Here is a 14,798-nt window from a genome sequence, read left to right on the forward strand (position 1 = left end):
CTGCGAAAAAAAGTAATTCTTACTAAAGAGGATGGCAGCTTTGCTATTATTACTTGAAGTAATACTAAGGAACAATAACATTAAACAATCTCTATGATCAGGATAGGATGCTGGACATCCAAAGCATCTAACAGTGGAAGATCCTCTTTAGTCACTGGTTTTGTATCAGCTGCTGCCAAGAGCATCTCTGATAGTGGGTAAGAAAATGAAGCTGGAGTGCTAAGTCCACCTCTTGGTTACCCCAGTGTAAACCTGCTGCTGTGCACTTGAGTTCTGTGGAATCATCTCAGATGTGCTGGTGTAAGAGGACAACTGGAGTGCTGGTCATGCAGCTCCAGTGTTCACACACTGAAAGAGAAGCAATAAGAATATGTAGCTGTAGAACCCAGGCAAGGCGAATGTTTTATACTCTTTCTTGAAGGTTTGATTTTATAGCCTTTGTCTGAAAATAAGATTTCTCTGCAGTGGCTTACTGCCTCAAGCAAAGTCCAAAAGGCTTTTTCTCCTATACTGATCTTATATGATGTTAAAGTAAAATATCAGTTGCAATGAAATCGATAGGAGCTTCATCTGCGTGTCTGAAGCTGTTTTAATGAAAGCGGTGGTAAAACTCCTCTTGATTTTCTGGAGAAGACTGAAGCCCTGGGGAACACTGGTAGCCCTTTAATAAGAGCTGTCTGCCAGATGTAAAGCACAAGGATAACCACTATTGCCTTGGAAAGCAGGGTGGCAAATCCTGCAGTCTGGCCATCATCTCCGTTATGTGCTTTGGTAAAATGTACATCCTGAATACCCTTCTGAGTAATTCTTCCCTGGTGCAAGAGAAGGTTTAATATCTGGCCACAAAAGGTCTTTCTGAGTTGGCTTGAAGTCAGTAAATTCAACATAGAATTGAAAGGAATCAAATCTTTAAAACAGTATTGGAGCGAATGTTCTGGTTATAATCAGTTTGTTGTAAACAGGCCTAAATATATCAAACAAAAGAACTGATGTGATCAGAGCAACTGACATCTCCCAAGAGCCGCCTGCTATTACCAGAACATATCTAAAAATAAATGAGAAAAAACCCATGATATTTTGAAAAGAAATCTTTATTATTCATACAAAGCTGATTCTGTCACATATCATGAGGCATCATTAACATGACTTTGCTTAAATCAAACAATATTGCTTAATGAAATATCCAACACAGTTATGATCAATTATTTTCCTTTTTTTTTTTCCTCCTGGATGGAATGTGTGTTTTGATATCAACTCATCTCTTTTAAACTGCTAGCTTAGCCAGCATGTTATATGAATAAGCTCCTTGCCAGGTAAATCCACCACAGGTACTAAAATCAGAGCTGGGGTCTTCTTGCCCAAATATTTTTCAAGGTATTCTTGCAATCCTGAAATAGAAACAAACAATTAATGAATCCTCTCTGTCTCATTTTCTATTGTCTCATACCTCTTAAAAATGATTTCTGAATAAATTTTTGAAAATTATTGTGAAGTAACAATTAACAAAAGGAAATTAAATTCAACTTTAACTTTTCCCTTTATATAGAAGGAAGAATCATCATCTCCTACCTCCTCATCAGCTAATTTGAGATTAACCTTACATACTGCCTAAGGCCACAATTCAGCAAATCAGTTAAAAAAACATGTTTCTAACCTTGAGTGAGTGGTCTGTTGATTACAGATACAGCAAGCTGAAAATAAGTGCAAGTAGTAAAAATAACTGAAAGCCAGTTGAAATTAACTTCTTTGTCATTTTTGATATTTGGACGATCAGCATGTAGTACTCTGTAAACAAAATTCTACTCGCAAGTCCCACTGTGGTGCATCAATGTACTAGAAGTTAAAGTAGGCCATTTTAATGTGGCTGTCAAGAGCTCTAAATGGACAGGTATGTGTGGGAGAAGTTTGTAAATTTGAAGTCCATTATAGGAACAGAATTAATAATGGAGAAGATTTAATTAGGAGAATATGGAAGAAAAAGAATGGAAAATTTAAACTCAGCATCAAGATGCTACTGGACATGTTGCAGCCTCACTGGACATGTGAGAAATCCAGCCACACAGAACCCTCAGAGATGGCTGCTGAAAACCTTCCAAATGCCCCTCCAAAAGACAGCTTCCTGATGGTAAGGTATGGCCTGTATGGGGTTTGGTTGCAATAAGTTATTTCTGTCTGCAGCTTCTGTGATTATGGCAATTCTTTATAACACTAAGCAATCTTGGCTAGCGAGGGTGTAAAGGGGGCAGAACTTGAAGACTGTCAGAGCTTTATTTTTTGGCATCACTGCCTGTGAAACTGTGAATAGGCAGTTCAAAGCGTTACTTCATCCACGATAGAAGAGGGATTTTGCAATTGTATTCACTGAAGCCAAAGCTCTTCTCCCTTGTTACCTGGCAGCAGTAGTATAAATTAATGTAATCATGGCAATGCTGCCAACAAAATATTGCAGATAGTACCAGACTTCTGAAATCCTGCTGACTTCCTTCGGTATTAACATCATTGATATTAGAGGTAAAACCAGACAAAGGTGAGCAAAAGATCAACAGTCACCTCAAAGGTCAAAGGACTTCTTCATGTTGTTTGTAAAACGGGACTCAGTCTTTGGATCGCAGATATTCAGCAGTGACCTGATAATTAAGCATCAGCTAAAAATTTCATTCTAAACTTTGATGTCAGAAAACTTTATAGTTATGCTGGCTCAGAAGGCATTAAGTGGAAATGGAAGGCAAATGACCTCAAAAATCACCAACTCCACCCTATTAAAATTACATTTCCTTTTTTTCCTCATTTAAAATTGTGAAAATATAATTTTAGTCTTTAACTATTTTCACAGGCTTAAAAGCTGTGAAACAGCATTAAAATACCAAAACAGACTGAGGTATTACTTTCAAAGGAAGAATTTGAAAGTGAGCCTATCTGGAAATATAACTCCATTCTTTGGGTTTTTTTTAAAGTGGTCAAAATAGCCATAAATATTTGCATTTGAACATGCCCAAGTGGACTTGGCTGACAGCCAGGAAGAGCCACCTTTCCCAAAGACGACCACATTTTCTATTGCGAACTGTTGCAGCAAAGCCTACACATATAATTGAAATGTGGATGAAAATCTGGGACATATGCCTCTAAATGTTTATTATACTTATAAATCAAATAGTTTGATATGAAAACATTCTACCTTATATGTGCATCAGCAGCCCTTCCATATAAGATGACACAACCTAACACAATAAGCTATTGTTTTTAAAGGGGCTTTTCACACTAAGTAGATAAAACAATGTCCTCAGAGCCCCTAAAGGGTCATTTCAAATGATTAGGAAGATGAATTTTGTATCTGTGCTGTCATTGGCTTCAGCAGGATTTAGGCAGTATGAGGTGAGGCCACAGACTCCACTTATGTTTCCAAAATCAGATCCCCATTACTGCTGACATACTCTTGCTTCACTGGATATTTGTAGGGGAGGAGTAATCTAATAGCTCGTATTAAACAGGAAAATAGTAACAAAGAGGAAGATCGCATTTAGCCCAGTACATTAAAAAAAAAATTCACTTTCATATTACTACCATCCTTCCTTCACTTTTTAACCAAAAGGTATTGTTACATTGCTTAGAGCAGGTTTTTAAATCCCTGAGCTAATAAAGCTCCATTGTTTCAGCTGTGGAGATCTGACATACAGCATGTCCTTTGAAAAGAAGCGTCATAGGGGATCAGGTTCCTTACAGTTGACTAAGAGTTCCAGTCCCAAAAGATGTGCCCCTGGTACGCAGAACACTTAACCCTTCGACCAGTATCAACATGACTATTCACAAATTATTGATGTCCCTAAATCCCTGGCAGATTGGAGACAGTTCTTGTCTCCCTTGAAGCCAAAGCATATGGTCACTAATGAGATGGATTAAAAAATACATACACACATTTGAGGCTTTGCCACGTGAATGTAAAGCCACAGAAATGGTAGAAGATGATTGAACTGGACTGAACACTGCTAAACACATGATTAGCCTCTTGTTACGGATCATTTCCATTGATCTATATACAGTTTTGCAGCATAGTTTAATTAAAGCTGTCTGGAACAAGCCTCTGCCCTAAATGATCAGGCAGAGCAATGAAAAGGTGAAACATGAGGAACTGGAGACCTCCCCTTCCTTTCTTAAACATCCATCTGTCTGTCTCTGTGGTTTACAACCATAGCAAGGAAAGAAAATGTGTTTTTTTAAAGAAAAATCTTTTGCTGCTGTTTATGAGGCTTATGTGCCAGAGAAATCAGTGCAGGATTTTTCATGCACTTTTACTTAAGATAATATAAAATTATATAGCAGAATGTAAGATTTTAAAACAAACCTGTACAATTGCCTTGCTTCATTTTCTTTTATACCTTTCTGTCCAAAATAAGCCCAGTAAACAAAAACATACTGTTGGAATATAGAGGCGAATCACTTAGCAAAATATGATTTTGTGCTGAATTTTTGTTGCAGCTGTAAAGATTTTAAATGACAATAATGTGGACATTTTGCATAGTCCAATACTTGGCTTTTCATATGGTACCTCATGGTTTCCTTTACTATTCTTGATATCACTTCATGTTGGTCATATTGGTCTTTTCTCTCTTAAGGGACTGTGTTTTCAAAATCCTCTGCTCACAACAAAATTTGAGGCAAAATCCTCTGAATAATTGTATTTCCATTTTGAAAACATATCAGCTGGATCTTCAAAAATACTAAGAGCCCAGGAGCTCCACAGAAAACTGGCCAAAGATATGTTACTCAATGCTTTTATAAATTTCTTCCAAAATTATAAAATTTGAAGTCAGTCTTGTTTGGTTTTGTTTGTTTGTTTTCCACATGGGAAACATTCCTATGAACAAAAAGAGAAAAATCAACAATAAAATTAGGAGGATGGAAATTGAACTTGCTTTGGAAGACAAACACTCCTGATTATTTATCCTGTTATTACACTAATTTCCCTTGGTCCTTCTGGTTTTGAGCAAGTTACAGTCTGTCTTTGCCTACTTACTGTGAAGCTGCTTTAAACCTGTGATTACCTAAGCCAGTCTTTGAAACTATGACAGTCGAAGAATCTGTGTTCTTTGCTACATAACTTTCAAAACCTAATCTGTACTGTAAAGATTTGTTAAGCTGTGTCTAGATTTCTTTCCCTTCTTCCAAATTCAACAGTTGATGAATGAACTTTCCTGTTGCATGGCAAATACATAATAACATTTGTTCAAAAAATTAAAAACTGACTGGCATAATTTAAAAAAAAAACCAACAAATTTACTTTTCCCAGCCTATTTGTAAACCATACATACCTCAAAATTAAAAAATCAACCAAACAAAAAAGAAATTACAGAGGGAGTTGCAGTTGCATTTGGAACACAGGTCTCTACAAACACATGCCTGGTCAGATGCCAAAACAGCAACTCAGATCTGCACAAGTCTGATTTGCGAACAATTCTTTCATAAAATTGTATCCTCAATGATTTGTCGGATTTCATTTAAGTTTGCCTTGCATTTATGGGCCCATCTATACTGATAGTCTTCTTGCTTCTCACACCAAACTAGGTTTAGTTCCAACAGTGAAAATGTCTTTTTCAAGTAATCACATAACAGGTAAAAATACAGCCTGGACTGGAAGCACTAAAGCCGAAGCCAGCTATCCTCTTTCAGATTTTCCCTAACCAAAGAACCATTTCACATGACTGCAACATTTTATGTGAAGGATATGTTCATTAGGATCCAGACTGATAGGACTCTGTTGTTTTGGTCATAAAATACTGTGGGATGTAGGCACAGATATGTACAAAACAGGGTAACACTTCATCCAGCAGACCCAGCAAGGGGATTGGACTAGATGATCTTTTGAGGTTCCTTCCAATCCCAAACATACTGTGATACTGTGACTGTAATTATTGACTAGTTTGGGTTGGAAGGGACCTTCAAATGTTATCTATAATAGTCCACCACTCCTGCAGTGAGCAGGGACATCTTCAACTAGATCAGATTGCTCAGAGCCCTGTCCAGCCTGGCCTTGAATGTCTACAGGGATGGGGCGTCTACTACCTCTCTGGGCAACCTGTGCTAGCGTTTCACCGCCCTCATTGTGAAAAATAATTCTTCTTTATATCCAGTCTCAATCTCCCCTCCTTCAGAGTAAAACCCTGTCCTGTCGCTACAGGTCCTACTAAGAAGTTTGTCCTCGTCTTTCTTATAAGTCCCTTTAGGTACTGAAAGGCTACAGTGAGGTCTCCCCAGATCCTCCTCCAGGCTGAACAACCTCAACTCTCTCAGCCTGTTCTTGTAGAAAAGGTGTTCCATCCCTCTGATCATCTTGGTGGCCCTTCTCCAACAGGTCCACGTCTTTCTTGTACTGAGACAATCTGCAATGAAGAGTTTTATTATATTTTACTGCTAGTCCTGTTTGTGCAGTGAACTTCTTGTCCCTTTGGAATCTATCCTGAACCTGAAAAAACAGTTCTAGCAATGATTTTACACAGGCTACAGTGAAAACATAATGAAAGTTGCTGTAGGCTTGGATGGGTACACACAGGAGTCCGAGCAACTCTTTCTACAGCAGAGCAAAGGAAGAAGAAAATGAGCTGTGTTTCCCTGCATAACTCCTGCTCTAAGAATCAGTGAGGAGAAGCTGGGAGTGTGCAAGGTAGCAGTCATGGACCTTACTGTTTATGTGAGATACAAGAAAGATGAGTGATTGGTTTATTTTAATCCAAAGTACTTAGCCCCTGAGGATGCCTATGCTCTGCACCACCAGCAGCAAGAGGAGGGGGACCACTGGCCTCAAATGACCTGCTTTGAAGGAATCCAGAAGTTGCCTCTTCTCCTCCCAGCCTCACCAACCTCTCAGCTCTTCCTCTGCTTTGATGAGAGGGTGTGGAAAGAAAAGAGGGCCCGCTGACAATCAGGATGGGCATTAACATTTGCAGGAACCTCAGTTTCTAGAGCTGAGTCACTTGGCTGAGTAACTGTGGAAGTTTTTTTAGATTGTAGCTAATGTATTTTTTAGCATCTGAAAGAAAATTAGCAGACAAAACAGTTATTTTTAGTGCTGGTTTGATTGTGGGCCTGTCAGCCTTGGCAATGCATCTCTTTCATCAAGCTGCCACGATACCTTGTTTTGTTTTCAGAGCAAAGTTTGATTAAAGACCAATTTCAGAAAAGTTACTCACTGTGGGCGTTAATTAGAGCTTTCTGGACTCTGCAGGGTTTAGCTTGTGATCCATTTCACTTACTAAACCCTGTAATTCAAGTTACATGAAGATGGGAATGAACCAACCCCTTTCTATTCTTCTTAAAGCTTCTGTTTAACTGAGTCATGAAAGAAACTCTCTTCTTTCCTTCCCTAATATGGAATACTAATTTCTGACCATTTCTAAACAAAATTAAAAATAATACTTCACATCTATAAAGAGTCTTCAAACTAATGAACTGAGACATATCCAGGGAGCTTCAGAACACCGTAGGTAAACATTAGGAAGCCTTTGCCTCTAAATAATGTTTTCAGTGGTGCCCAAGTATACTGTATATCTTTGGAAAAACAGGTAAACATCTATTTCCCTTCCTCTGCATTTTTCTGGAGACGTATACAAATATTGTCACTTTGTAAGAGAAGGTCCCTGGCATTTCCCTCCTCTCCTCTTATTAGCAGACAAGAAAAGCCTTTTGCCTTTCTGTAAGCAAAAGGCCAGCTACTAGCTCAAAAATCTTAGAAAGCTGGTTGATGAAAAAAGACTTAGCACTACTTGTGGGTAATAAAGAGCAGATTGAAGCTGAATGTATAACATGCTAATAAATTAGGAACTGTGTAATGAAATGCAAACACCAGCAGACAGAAAAAAACACCCCAAACCAAAACCTAACCCAGCTACATTGGACATTTGGAACTAAGCTAGAGAAAACATGAAACCACGTACGAAAGATAACAGACCTGTGAAGGATAAGATGACCTAAAATGGTCCATCTCTTTTTTTTCTCCAGCAGAGTACCTGCACATGAGAACTGAGGGTAGATGAGGCAAGGTATTTAAGGAGAATTCATGTATACTATCATCTTAAAATATCCTCTCCCAAGTATATATTCTCTCCTGAACTTCCTCCCAAGTTTTGAAATCTAAAGTTTGAAAGCTGGTATGGACTCTTCCTAGGGCTGCACAGGGTGACAAATGCTGAGAAGGTAAGCAAATCAGGCAATCATAATTATCAAATGAGGTTTTATACTGAAATTTATAGCTATTCCAATTTCAATCCCAAACGCCATCCCTAACTTTTTCTGGATATACAGAAGTTACCTTCCAAAGTACACACAGTACCAGTCAATTTAGGTGTGTTATCATGCACATCAACAGCAAGTTGTAGAAAGAAATGTGACTTTTTTAAAGATAAACAAATGTTTCTGAGCTTCTCTGCACATTACTTATGTCTGTTTCTCAGTAGAAAGAATTAATTAAGATTTAGCTTCCATAATAATACTTTCAAGCTGCTGGCTATGGTTTAGAAAATAGTAGGGCATGAAAACTGATTGTTTTGTGTTTTCCAGTGTTCTGTTTTTAGCCATGTCCTACATACAGGTTGAGAATCAGCCTATACAAGGTTATAAATGTGGACTTATGTTTGAAACGTCATTAACCTTGTGCACTAAATAAAGAAACACTTAAGCATGCCCTTCCAGTACTCACAGTGAGGTCTAAATATAATTTCAAAGAGAATGGAGGGCTGAATCTTCTGAGTACAATCACTCAGGGAAGAACTTGTGCTTTTTCTAAAACCATGACAGAGTGCAAAGATCACGAGCCTGTTTTCCCTGTGTGCTGTCAACCCTGTAACAACCCAGTCTCTTCTAGGGGTGGATGTTTATTGAACTTGTGTGCCATCTGTGTTCAGAATCTCTGGGGAGGATGGGCTGTAATGACAGCAAACAGGGATGAGTTATGAATGGAGACATTATTATAAACATATGAAGCAGTAAGGACCAAAGTTTTTTTAAAGACACATCTGAGAATGCACATCACAGTACTTGCAGGCAAATTTTTGCTCGTATAGTCACCTGAACGTGCTTATGCAAACAGATAAAACTGCAGGATTCACTAAAGGTTCACACGCAGGTTTTTTGTTGGATGCAAAATCAGATAAATGTGCACTTCCTTGATTTTTATTTTCAGATTAATTGAAAACTCAGTGTGAAAATGATCAACTGCAACAGCACCTGTGCAGTAATTATGAAACTTGCCTTTTCACCCTTAGGTCACATTACAGCTACTGACTCTTGGCCCATAGTCCAAGAGCATGAGATGGCACAGATTTGCAAGATGATGGACAGTTGGTGGCTGTGCCTTCCAGGTAGGGTTGGGGACACTGGTGGGGCAATGTGTGTGGGAAGCTCAGCTGTGCCTGCTGGTAATTCAAGAACTTTTATCTCCAGGGCCTGTCAATCTGGCACCTTTCACAAGTGTTAAATTCACTTAAGTATATTTTTTAAGAAGCTGTCATGAGACATACTGAAGCAAATATGTCCTTCAGTGGTTACACATGGACTTGGTTGTAACGATGTTTGTTAAGTGCTTTGACATCCCCAAATTATATCTTTGGTACAGCTTCCACATTTGTTGGTTTATTCAAGTCTGCTAAAACTCATGGGTTGAAGAACTATCTGATTGGACACACTGCATTCAAAAGGCCTGATCATGAAGAGATGTTTTTATAACCAGTAAACACAACATACATCTGCTGATGGGATAATTTAGTCTACAAATAATATAAAAGGTTTCTAAAGTACTTCATGGCAAGCATCTTTAGATAGGCTACAAGAAGATCATATAATCCTTACTTTATGTCAAGTTAAGCTGTGATAATTTAAAATAATATTGATGGAATAATTGTTTTCAGTTTCTAGACCAGATTCTCAGCTTCTGTAAATTGTAGCTATGCTAGTTTACACCTGCTGAGGAGCATGCACAGTAAATCACATAGAATCATAGAATGTCCTGAGTTGGAAGGTACCCACAAGGAGCATTGCGTCCAACTCCTGTCCCTGCATATGACAACCCCACAGTCCACACCATGTGTCTGAGGGCATTGTCCAGTCTCTTCTTGAACACTGTCAGGCTTGGGGCTGTGACACCTCCTTGGGGAGCCTCCACCATGCTCTGGGGAAAGAACCTTTTCCTGATGCCCAACCTAAACCTCCCCTGGCACATCTTCTTCATCTTCTTGCCATTCCCCCGGGTTCTGTCATTGGTTGCCAGAGAGAAGAGATCAGCATCTGCCCCTCCTCCTCACCTTGTGAGGAAGCCATAGACCATGATGAGGTCTCCCCTCAGTCTCCTCCAGGTTGAACAAACCAAGTGACTGTAGCCGCTCCTCATATGGCTTGCCCTCCAAACCTTCACCAACTTTCTAGCCCTCTTCTTGACACTCTCCGGTAAGCTTATATCTTTTTTATTCTATGTTGCCCAGAACTGCACACAGTGCTCCAGGTGAGGCTGCACCAGTGCAGAGCAGAGCAGGACAATCACCTCCCTCTCCCGGCTGGCAATGCTGTGCTTGATGCACCCAGGAGAGGATTGGCCCTCTTGGCTGCCAGGGGACACTGTTGGCTCATGTTCAACTTGCTGTTGACTAGAATCCCCAGATCCTTCTCCGCAGAGCTGCTCTCCAGCATCTCAACAGCCAGTCTGTATGTACAGCCAGGGTTGCCATGTGCCAGGTGCAAAACCCGGCCCTTGCCCTTGTTAAACTTCATGTGGTTGGTGACTGCCCAGTTCTCCAATTTGTCCAGATTCCTCTGCAGGGCCTCTCTGCAGCTCCTCCCAATTCTGTGTCATCAGCAAACTTACTTAGTATTCCCTCAAGTCCTCTGTCCAAGTCATTTATGAAGACATTGAAGAGTGCTGGCCCTAAGATGGATCTCTGTGGAACGCATCTAGTGACTGGTTGCCAGCCTGACATCTGACAACTTCTGCAAAATTAGCTGGAACAAGCTAAAAATTAGGGTAGACCTGTATTTAGAGATGGAAGAAACCCCAGCTTCTGTTCTAATGGGCAAATTGTGCTGCTGGAGGCTCTTGATTAGTCTTTGGGCTCTCAGTAGCCACACAACTACCTCTCCTTGATCTGGCAGATTTACATTAATTGGATTTTTATCCTGTATTGCAGAGACCAAAGGTATCAGTACCTTCTTATTCCCTACAATCAAGGAAGAAAAGGAGCGAGATGGTAATCTTTTGTTCCTCTTCATGGCCTCCAAGGATGACAAATAAATCTTGGTGCTAATTGCTTCCTGTGTAATGATGTGAGCTCATACTTTGTTATAGGTTTGGGAACAGGAGACTGGGAGAGTCATTCAACTGTGTCAACCAACAGCAAAGTGAAAGAAAAAACGTCTGAAACTTGGCTACATAGTGATGTGAGCTGCAAGTAATTTTTTTTCTAACTTGAATTTATTAACAGCAGAATTTATAAAAGCTTTCAGCAAGACTTATGTGCCATTTTATCAGGCACTGAATAAACACTAAATAACAGAAAAGATCTACCACAAAGAGTTTACCATCAACACAAAAAAATAGTGAGCTGAAAAAGGAAAGTAGCACAGGTAAGAAACTAAGTCAGAAAACTACCAAAATTACATGATTGGCTAACGTAATTTATGGAAAAGCCAACAACTGACCTCAAATTATGACCCACCTCTTCTTCCTCTCATTAACACCACAGTGGGCACATGTACAAACAACACAGTGGTCAAGAGTGGAATCATCCTTTTGCTCATACCGCGTTTGGATCTCTGAAAGCTAAAATCTCTGTCCCAGAAAAGCATTGCTGCACGTGTTGTCAAACCACTTGAGGCCTCTGCTGTTCTTCCACTAACATCAACTGCTAGGGTGGTTTACAGGTTACTTGAAAATTACCTGTAGGCTTTAGGCTCTTTCAACAGGAATTTCTGCTTCTGGAGCCTTAAGCCACATCTCCACCAAAATCTACGTTATGTCAAAGAGATACTGGATTAATGAAACTGAAAATGCTCAGAAAGAGAAGGGATGTGATGCTTTAACCACTTGTAAGAAACATGAAGTGCAAGTGATGGAAGGGTGACCTTTATCTTTCCCACAAACAGAAGGCCAACCTATAAGGCACAGCAAAACATCCTTTTGATTTATCCTCGTGCCTCCTTCTGTTTTAAAGATGTGATCTGAGGTATGAGATCTGGTTTTAACAATGTTGTAGAACTGCTAGAGGGAAATAAATTGTTCAAGAAGAGATGTCAGTTTTAAAAGAAAGCAAAGATGCCCACACACCCCTCTCTTTGGTCAACACTGATACTTTATGCCATGGGCCTTAACTTGTCAGGGAATATCATACCCGCTGCATTGCAGAAGACAGCTGTGAGAAGGACAGACAGGCTGTAGGAAGCCATCAGCATCTGTTTGCAGAGAGACACTTCTCTCCTGGAACCACCGGAGTGGTCTTACTAGTATTTTCTACACTACATTAGCTGAATGAGTAGGCTGTTTTTTGGGGGGTTTTTTGTTTGTTTTTTTTTTTTTTTTTTTTAAAAAGACTTCTCTTTCAAGTTACATTTTCAATTACACCACTGCTAAGAAGAATCAGGCCATCACCTCTTCTTTGCTTTTGCAGAAAGCACATGTTGGTAGAAAGGAAGGCAATAAATTATGCTCAGCTAGCTGAATTTTTGCCAAATCACTTTGCAGGGCAAAGGAAACTCATTGACAACCTGCCACAAGAACATTCAGAGTCATTAAAGCCCTAAAAAATCTGGTAAGTCAAAAAGGTGAAATATGGAGATGCTAAAGGTCTACTATTATTAGTATTAATAATAATAATGTTGCATTTTTGACTTACCCAGAGCAAAAAGGTACGAGAAAAGAAAACTAACTGGATCTTATAATGTATATTCAGAACTTCATGCTAAGTATATTTTGTGTCCTCCTGCAAATGTTTCAGTTTGTAATTTTAGTAACTGATCTAGGTAAATCTAGCACTTTGAAATGCTACAAACATCAACACTGCCAGATTCAAAGTTATTGGCACATTTCGTTTTAATGAAGCATAGTGCAAAAGAATAAAATAATAATCTACTTGCTTAAAATATAGAAGTTGATTATTTATTCCAACAGAATTCTAGCTTTCTCTCAGGAGGAATCTGGAAGTTTAAAATTAATTGATCCTTCACTTGGCTGTTATTTTTCTCTCACCTTTTAGACATTTTTTGTTTGCTGTCACATTTTTGCTGATTTGTTTTTAAATGATAAATCTAATTTTAACTTCATTTTTCTTAAGCCTCTTGCCACAATCCTTTAGAACAATCTACTTGCACTTCCACTCTTAAGGCCAACTGAAGATTTACAATATGTTAAACTGGGCAAAAATTCTGTAGTAATCAGCACAATATATTTTATACTTCATCATAATATTTTTTTCTAGCTCCATGTAGATATAACTTTTTCTGCTTTTTACAACGGTTTACAACTTAAATAATTTAATACAACATTTGTTATATTTTTATTGCAGGCTTATAAAACTTGTACCATAAGTCTCTGCCATGCAATATATTAAACAAAGAAGTGACAAAGAAGGGGAGCCGATGATTACTAAAACTGTAATTCAGTCTCCAAGTTCTGAACATGTCATAAAGTGCTTCTGGCTCACTTGAGTCCAGCATATCTTGTCAGCGTTCCTCAAACGAGCCACCTCTTCATGTTCAGTTCTCCTTGCACGTTATATTAATGTTGATATAGGAAAAACAATGACGATTTCACATTTCAGGCAACGCATTGATGAAGTGGTGGTGAAGAGGAAAGGACCTGGCATAAGGAACCAAGAGGCAGGAATGCCTTTGCCAGCTCTGCCACTGAGTTGTTGGAGGTCCCTGGGCAACTTCTTTTGGCTTCAACAACACGTGCAGAGTTACGGTTCATTTAATTTTGCAAGGGCTTTCAATGATGTCAAGACAGGTATCTCCTTAAGTCTCAGCGAGGACCTTTGTGTCTGATTTTTGTGTTTATGAGCAACTACCGTTCTTGATGCTTTGTAAAAATCAATCTCTGAATGTCATCCTTCCATTTTTTAGAACAGAAAAAATACTTTGTTGCCTTTGTGAAATGCTTTGAGATTGCCTGATGAATAACTGTTACTGCCTTAGTATATCTCAGAGCTTATGTAAAAGATGCTGCTTCAATGCTTCCCTCAATAAGACTATTTTAAACTATGTTTTTTACATTACAGACCCACTTTACATACTTTTACAGACACAATTCTGTCTACATCTATGAAGTAGGTCACTGTATATACACAAGAACATACAAGTCTGCTACTTCCAAAACTCCTTTGCTGATAACATATGCAAAAATAATACTTATTGATGTAAATTTGTCAGAAGTAAATTTTACTGGCTTGGAAATGCCACATTTTTTTTTTCTATTTCTGGAGTAATTATTCATATTTTTGAAACTTAGGATAAAAACTTCAACTAGATGTGGTACAGATACTTCACCTAGCACAGTAAACCATTTCTGCACAAAATGCATCATAGAAACCTTTTTCCTCTATGCTGAGCCTTTTAATAAAAAAGAAGGCATAACATATACATTACAGAAGTAAAATATTTTAGTTTCTAAGGCCAGGCCTGATAAAAATGTCCAGAATATATTTTTGATGGCTTAGTCAAAAGAAATGCATAATTAATTCCTGTAAATCACTTAACTGTATAGTCTTAATGCTGCTAATACAAAGGCTCTTTGCCTAGATGATTAAGATTTCTTAGTAGAAATCAGTCTA

The 14,798-nt window shown here is 38.7% G+C and overlaps 1 protein-coding gene across 3 annotated transcripts in view; it reads right to left on the minus strand.

Moving 5' to 3' along the window:
• Positions 1-1,272: 1,272 nt before the first annotated feature.
• The window catches only part of DPH6 (diphthamine biosynthesis 6), a gene marked incomplete at both ends in the record, with an annotated part of 200,086 nt that continues 186,560 nt past the window's right edge, over positions 1,273-14,798 (minus strand). For all 3 annotated transcript variants that reach the window (XM_080344847.1, XM_080344846.1, XM_080344845.1), the window contains one exon: positions 1,273-1,388. In XM_080344847.1, coding sequence (XP_080200973.1) covers positions 1,273-1,388 — 116 coding nt within the window. The remainder of the gene's footprint in view (positions 1,389-14,798) is intronic.

The sequence above is a fragment of the Nesoenas mayeri genome (genome assembly GCF_963082525.1).
Source record: "Nesoenas mayeri genome assembly, chromosome: 5".
Classification (NCBI taxonomy): domain Eukaryota; kingdom Metazoa; phylum Chordata; class Aves; order Columbiformes; family Columbidae; genus Nesoenas; species Nesoenas mayeri.